Source organism: Leptosomus discolor, chromosome 1, assembly GCF_034619465.1.
Source record: "Leptosomus discolor isolate bLepDis1 chromosome 1, bLepDis1.hap2, whole genome shotgun sequence".
Classification (NCBI taxonomy): Eukaryota; Metazoa; Chordata; class Aves; order Leptosomiformes; family Leptosomidae; genus Leptosomus; species Leptosomus discolor.
The window spans coordinates 79,411,937-79,420,411 of NC_141391.1; the positions used below are offsets into that span (position 1 = coordinate 79,411,937).

Here is an 8,475-nt window from a genome sequence, read left to right on the forward strand (position 1 = left end):
CAAATTCGCCTGGTTCACACACTACCTATGAGTATCACACTGATGTTGGGATAATTGCTTTAAGAACTTCCACAGATGCAGACTCATTGATGAGCCTTGTGAGTTAGCTGAGCTACTCACCAAGTTATCAGTTTTGTCTGAAGCTACAGTTAATGTGTTAACTAAGGGAAACTGAACCAAATTTGAATGAAAAGATACAAATAACTTTCAAAACTTTCTGACTTATGCAAAAAACACCTGAAGGAATATCAGTGAGATTACCCTGCCTTAATAGAAAATCAAAGCTAATACAAATGGTATAGCCATGACACTGCTAAGATCTGAGCATATGCCACACCATTCACAACTCAGAAGTCTGCTGAGGACCTACTGCACTGCCCTCAGACAGAGGCACTGCCTCACTGTTAGTAGGTGTCATGCTGATCTGTGTTTTGTCAGAAAACAAGAAGATGCATAGTGAAACGCAGCAGCATACAAAGACAGGTTTTGCAGGAATGCAGAGGAAAACAACATTTTTTTTTAAAAAAAAAAAACTCAAACACAAAAAACCCCCCTAAAACACTGTGAAGAGACAAGTGGGAGTCAATGGGCAGAATGAAATAAAATTGCCTATCTGATCTGTCTCATGATCCACATGACTAAAGACTTTCTTTTGCGTCACTGAGCCAAATGGCACAGCCTCTACAACTCCAAAGGCACTGTTCTTGGACTAAAAGGATGATAACATTAATTTGTCTTCGCAGAAGAACCATTAATTCATCATGTTTTAAAGAACATTCCCCCCCCCCCCCCCCCCCATCAATTCTAGCAGGTTTTTCAATATAAGGCAATGATGAGACTCTAGGAAACTGTGCCAAAAATCCTGTTCAGATTAGATAAAGTCATGCTGAATGCTGAGTCTTCTTGCTGGGCTTCACTGCGTATCAATTCCTGAAAAGGCCATTTGGGTGCAATCCTGTAAAGTGCCTGTGGAATGGGCAACTCCTGGAGGGAAGGACAGCATTTTGAAATCAGCAACTAGAGCTGAATTTAGCTCTAAGGACTTAAGAACTTTATTTCATCTAGATTAGAATCCTGTTCTTTGGTGTCAGAAGGTATTTGTGACTGTTAAAAGCAAGAATGTAAAATAAGGGCCTGGATTACCCACAGCTTTATCCTGGTAGGCAGAGGATAGTCAGACATATGCCACCTTCTCTCTCACAGATGCTGCAATATTTCTGGATTAGGAGGAGAGGATGTATTGGACCCTAACAGTGAAAGAATTAGCTTGAGGCGCTCTGACACAATGGGGAGTTTATCTTTCACAATGGAGAGCGATTTTCTCTCCCACACTAAAAAGTTCATGTCCGTCTTCAACTGAGATTATATGCAGTAATTCCAACGTTATCTTTTTGTATTGTAACTGTTATCTACTATTAATCCCTCTCACTTTGGGAAGCAATACAAGCATTTTACAAAAGGATATGTCTTATTGTGTATAATCTTTGTACAGCATAAGCTGAAATGCATTTAAATAACACGAGAATTTTAAAAATGAATTTGCATTCTTCCAAAGATGACAAAGAATTGACTGAAAGGGTGGAGGTTAAAAATAAATCAGTCATTGACAAAAACTGTGACAAACTTGAAACTGAGAACAAACTCTTGTTATATTCTGTCTTGTCTCAGAAAAAAAGCATTATTTGTAATATGAAACTGTTCACACTATCATCCATTAAAAAAGCCCACTCCTAAATACGTTCTAAACCAGATTTAAAATACTTTTAAAAAATATAAGTGAACTTAGTTAATTTGCTTTTAAAAATACTTCAGAAAACAGAATTAAAACTCTATGTTCCTATAGCAATTACACAAATCATAATTGGCCTTAAAAAACACGTAATAAAAATTTTGAGGATGAATCAAAACTATCAACATATAAACAAGATATATTTGATTCTTAATTTCTTGAAGCTACATGCATTAATCCTGGATTTGATTTCTTAAGTGGCTACTGAAATTTATAAAAGTAGTGAAGAAATAACAGAACAATAGCAATTTTGAGATTACGTGATAAATGTCAGATATGCATTAATGAAAGTTTAAACTACATACAGTTTAGTAGAGTCTACTGTACAGAAATTCAGGTTTACTTGGAAAATAATAGTTACTGTTATCATCTACTAATAATTCAACAAAAATAATGTTGTACAATATTGTACCTATCTTGTACACTATGTTACTATATTTATGTATAGTCCTTTATTTCTCATATTAATAAAGAAGTCATTGAAGAACTTACTTTTTTTATTCCATGCCATCATATAATTGTAAAGATGGGACTAATCTTTCTACTATCTTCCTCCCTCCCCTCCTCAAAAAAAAAAAACACAAACAAAAAATAGGGGGAAAAAAAATCAATTTTTTGTCAAAGTTTTATCAGTCTAATTTTGACAAAATTTTTTTTTCCAAGTTAAACAGATACCGCAATTCAACAGCAATGACAAGGAGAAGACTGTAAACTTCAGTTATATACTAAGCAGACATTTGACCAATAGAAAAAAGTGGCACAGTATGCAAGCTATAGTAATCACCCAAGGCACATCTTTATTGGCTTTGTAAAAGTTCTTCATTTCTTTATTTCTTAGTCAAATAGACATAGAGTATGAAGATGCAGGCACCTTTCCTTCACATCACTGCCCAGAGAATGAACACTGCTAATCCCTTTACTCTTGCCCAAGACTTTTTTCTTCCTGGTAGTCCACAGTTCAATATACCACTAATCCTGGACAATATTCTCAGTTTCCCTACTCTAATGACAAAATTATAACCTACCCATTCAGGCTTAATAAGTATCATGGCCTCCCACCTTTTGTTGTCACTTCAGCTGTTTATTGTGATGTAAATGAGACAGGAGCTCACAGAGAATTTTTAGTGAGCAAGCCTCTGAAGATGTTAAATACTTGATTAGTTAATCTCTAACAGATATATAGTGGTTGAGTAGCTACCCACTTCTGTAAAACGTACCCTCTATCCACACACCAAAATGAGTAAAGAATATACGCTCACTATTGATCATGCAAAGACAACAAAAAGTCATCTTTTCTATTTTATTTTCTGTTTTGATCTGAACAGAGCAGGTTTTAAACAAACAAATAATAAAAAAGATTTGTTCATGTTGGTTTTGTTTGTTTGGTTTTTAATCTTGCCTTGCTATTAATATAGTTTTGAAGTTTATTATGGAAGAAATACAAATTAAGGGGCTTTTCTGTTTGTTTTTTGATTTTTTTTTTCCCCAGTTATGATAGGAGTTAGCAATCTCCTTCAGCATCCACAGATTCAAATGATAAAGGCCAGGGATTAAGCACAGCCGATTAACAGTCTGTGTCCTCTTCAATCTAGCATTTCCACTGTAGATAAACCCATATTCAGACTGAAGTTATAATAAACAGACTGTCCTCAATATCATTTCCCTAGATGACCTCCTCAGAACTGACATTCAAGTATTCTTGTGGAAAATTACAGTTTATAGTAACTGGAAAAGCAGACAAGACAATATATACCCACATAAGTGATTCTGAAGATCAAGCCAAATGTTTAGAAAGCAGTTTGGATAAAATGATAATTTTACTATACGTATTTTATTTGTTTCAGTTCTGAGTAATTTCTTATTATCATAGGTTTGGCATATACCATAAAAGCAATTTGCTAAATTTTATCTTTATTGCTTGTACTGTGTATATTTAAAATAACTACATTATTATTTATACTTATTATTAAAAAAAAAAAAAAGAAATCTCTATGGATTATAGTGGTTGTAATTCTTTCCCTTCCAAAGGCAAAGGAAAACAAACATTGAAATTCTCCAGGTACCCTAGATTCTCTGAAATATAAGTGTTACTCTACGGAAAGTGTCAATACAAACCATTTGTCCAGTGAACAACAACAAAGAATAAAAAAACACATGGATAGAATCGCAGAAATATTCTGTTAGGTATGTGTTTTGATTCCTATTATAAATAGTATTTTCACCTAAAATGAAAAAAAGACTCCTAAAAATAAATGTAAGAATATTTTAACATTGAAAATTCTGACAGGATTGTGATGCTATTTGACATTCGAAATCGAGAATCTTACGAGTCAAAGGAAATGTTATGATTAAATACAGATATAAACTGTGTAACAAGTCATTTTAATGTCTTCACCTAGATGGAACTATATAGCATTTTATGCCATGTAATTTCAGAGTACTTCTTCAGACAGAAGCTGCAACATTTTAAACTATTTTATTATAAATAACTAATCTTATCTACCCAGTTAAAGGGACTGTATTTTACTCTTATTTCCAATAGTTTATACTGGCAGAATTCCAGTGAAGCAATTCTGAAATCAGACGAATACATGTATGTGTTTATTCTTCAATTCTTTATTCAATGTACATGATCAAAATTTGGTTCCCTTTGACCAAACCACACAAGTGATATGAAACAGGTCACACTAGGCAGTGCAAAAAAAATTCCTAACAACAAAAAAAAAACCACTAAAAAAACCCCCTCAACAAACCTGAGCTGCATTTTGATTAGTTATTCACTAGAACTGGTTTGAAGTAAGTGCTGCATGTGACCACAGTTAATTCATTAGAGTGATTCATCGATTCTTTTCACCGAAGTTTAAAAAAAAAAAAAAAAAAAAGCATAAAATGATTCTGATTAAGTTTCATAGTCAGAACATTAATTAGATTTGGATGATACCATCCACCTTTCTTTCAGACATAAAACATTTTCAAAGCTCTTCTAAGTAATTTTGTACTTCAGAAAGAATTGAAAATGTGAATTTAACTCAAAGTCACTCACTTCGAGATCTTGCTTCAAAAACTAATTTCATGGTCTGTCTCCATAACAATGTAGCTTATTTTTGCCAACTAAGACTCATATAATCACAGAATGAAGCATTATGTGTTTAATCAGATTGTATGGTCTACAATTTAAGGCTATTTATGTTTAGTATGATTTGGAGACACACTAACTTAGATGTGATTTGTAGCTCAGTTCTCCTTAATCATCTTTTTGAGCAGAAGGTTGCATAGTTTCCTCACCAAAAAAGTCACACTGAGTTATATTTAACTAGTGATAAGATATACAGCATACAATTACTACAGCATGTACTCCATTTATTCATTTTTAAGTTTCTGGATCCCCACTGGAACCTGTTAAAAATGCTTGTCATATTGTACACGAATAATCTGGCCTTCAGCTCATCACTGACACCAAACCTTGTCTCTCATTATTCAGCTATACATTTTTTTATGCATAGTTTTATACTTTGAAGAGGATATATAAAAGAAAACAGATTCCATTTACATGTTTAGTGTAAAAAAAATCTAAAACCAGGAGGAAGAGTAAGACACACTTTTTGCAGAATTAAATGGACAAAAAGGTCTACAACAGGTAAAATTAGATTAAAAATAGAAGGACTGATAAATTTAACAGCAAATGACATTAGCTATTACATGCAAGACAAGGAATTTTATAGGTTGTTAGTCATTGAGCACACAGTATTAAATTATTATGCATTTGATATCAAATATTCTTTTCCTAGACATTTGTATGTATTTTTCCAAGTCTAATTTCCTGTCTTAATTAAGGGGTGAAACTTCTCATTACTAGATTGGAGGAATATATGAATTTATTAAAGCTGGGCTTTAAAATAAGACAGAGTTAGCAGCGCCGATATTCCTTCAGTGAGAAGAAATAAAATCTTAACCTGAAATGCTTTCTTAGGACAGTCTTACCCTAGTGACTAAATAAAAGCTCCAGGATAAAATCCAGAACATAAGCAAATTTGGGAAAGAATTATCTATGTTATTATCCAAGGAGCGAGACACAGTGCAATGAGACTGGAAGAGGGAAAGAACAGAGTGGAAAGATCTGCTCCTTCGTCTACACACGTGCATGCGCGGGCACACACACACACACACACATGCGCACGCAGAGCCCCCATACACACGCAGCTTTTCTTTCAGAGCACTTTTCATTTAAGCAGCTTGGTAGTATTTATGTTTGCAGAGCTCCCAGTATTCCCAAAGCTTACCCCTTTATTTTTAGCTTTCAAGCTTTTGTTTCAGCTGATGAGAACAGGAAAAGAAGGTGGTATGTTTATTGCTGGCAAACAGCTTGGAAATTCTGAGTGAAGAAGCCAATCAAGGCAGAAGGATTATAATAATCAAAGTACAAAATTTGCATATTTAGAGTATGGTTACTGAGAAATAACAATGCCTTGGTTATGCAAATCAAACCCTCAGCTAAAGTGAAGGGATTTGCATATCTGGGAGAAATCTGTCAGGTTATGCATCGGTAACTACATTCTAAGTGGCTGAAAGAACTGGCTTTTAGCAGAATATTAAATATAATATTAGAATTTTTTATTTCCTTGTGCTATAGAATAAACTTAACTCATTTGGGGCCTGATGAATACAGGTCTTGCCTGTAGGACGCAATACCATTTATAACGACAAAAGATACATTAGCATGCCATAAAGCTAGAACTTTTAAGATTGAGGTCATGAAAACGTTCAAAGACTTCTGTGTTACCAATTGTGTTCATCCTTTTTGTCTATAGAAGGTGGTTTAAAGTAGCCCTCTTGAGAAAGGATTACAGAAAACAGATGAAAGTTTAAGGCCACATATTCAGCTCTGAATAATAAAATCATGTTTACTTCATTTTAAATTTAGCGAATGAAGAAAAATAAGTTGGAATGAAAAGTTTCATAGGTAAAAATCCTGGGAAAAAAACCCTGAAGATTGAATTACTACAACAGTTTTCTATTATCTATTAAAATCAAGCAGAATTAACAGTAGGCTCAGAGGTATTATAATAAAACTAAAGAAAAAAATTCTGGAAATTCTCCTTTAAAAATTTGTATGTTGCAGTATTTGTACCATTCATGCATGGGAGAATAAATGTTACTTCTGGTTAAAGTTTATTTCCCCTTTCCTCTCTTGGGAATGATGCTCAGCTTAGTTCAGATGTAAACTTAAAGGCTGGTTTACACACCCCAGCCACTACCTGCAAACGAAATTGTGGTTTGGTGTTACACGGAAAGATAACAGAGAATTCATGCAAGTATGTTCCATCTACAATGTACTACTTATAATGCATGTTCAGAGGCATGATCCATTTCCACAGATAAAACATAGAGGAAACTAAGCAAGATGCTTCGAAGACCTGGCTACTGCTCATGTCCAGAACCAGTGAATGCACTGCAGTGTGGTCCTTAAGAGTACTTACCATCCTCTGTGGGCACATAGATATTCAAATACAGACAGTCTTCATTTTGATCTTGAACATATGTCACCACAGTATCCAGATTGGCTGTAAACCAGACTGGCAGCATGTCATTGAGCAGTGACCTCTCATCCAGGTACTGCGGGCAGACGGCAGCAAACTGTGTGGCGTTGCGGATACCCGTCCAAGACGATGGTGGCTCTGGGGGCTGAAATCGCCTTTCTCCAGTTGGAGGAGAGGCATAAGGAACACCCAGGTACTGCTCCACTGGACCAAGGATCTCATTAGGCAAAGGAGTTCTTAAACCGCGTATTTTGCCATAATTCGTGGTAACAACTGGGTATTGTGCTTGGCCATCGATGAGAGTAAATCTTATAGCCAGTGCAGTTATCCACAGGAGGAAGTTAGAATTCAACATGACACACACTGGGGTGCAGATCAAAGGCAGCCATAGGAGTCCCATTGGTTTCGACATTATTTAAATCAACATCAGCAGGGCTCTTTTTTCCACAGCCAGGAGAAAATTAATCAGTCAAGGAAAATGAAAGCTAATCAAATAAAAAAGTAATCAAAAGGAGACGAAGTGAGGGAAAACGTAACCTTGCTCAGGGAGTGAAAAACCAAAAGCTGATGCGTGGTAGGTGCCTCAGCTGACTGGCCGTAGACAAATCCCAACGTCAGAAGAAACAAGAGAGTGTTTGCCCCTAAGGCCCATCCCAGATTTAAGCGTTGGCTTAATCCTGGCAACGCACAGCACTTCCCAGGAAGTAGTGTGGGGAGAGATCTGCAGTTATTCCACTTTCCCAGAGAAATGGCTCCTTCCAGTAAAGTCCAACCCTCTCAGTCAGCCTGTGGCCAAGAGAAAACAAGCAATTCAAATCAACAGACACATTCATACTGGCATAAATCTAAAAGCCAAAATAAAATAAACACACCAAAAAATTGAATTCAGACACTTCTTCCACACCAAGATCCACAAATGTTTTATGAACTGTAGGCACCATGGTTAGCTATGTGTTTCCAAAGATATTTAAGGTAAGAGCGCTGAAAATTGAAGCCACAAGCTTGTCAGAGGTTATACCACAAAACAAACATTTCTGCTTCTGTATATGCTTCCAAACCAAACCACAGCCCAAACTTTGCTGCTTTCAGGAAGGGTATCACATTTAAGTGCTAGCTCCAGGCTATTTTCTGCCCTAAATAAACAGCATC

At 35.5% G+C, this 8,475-nt stretch overlaps 1 protein-coding gene across 2 annotated transcripts in view; it reads right to left on the bottom strand.

Moving 5' to 3' along the window:
* The window catches only part of NLGN4X (neuroligin 4 X-linked), a 126,287-nt gene extending 118,549 nt beyond the window's left edge, over window positions 1-7,738 (bottom strand). For both annotated transcript variants that reach the window (XM_086479670.1, XM_086478894.1), the window contains exon 1: window positions 7,267-7,738. In XM_086479670.1, coding sequence (XP_086335796.1) covers window positions 7,267-7,738 — 472 coding nt within the window. The remainder of the gene's footprint in view (window positions 1-7,266) is intronic.
* Window positions 7,739-8,475: the final 737 nt, after the last annotated feature.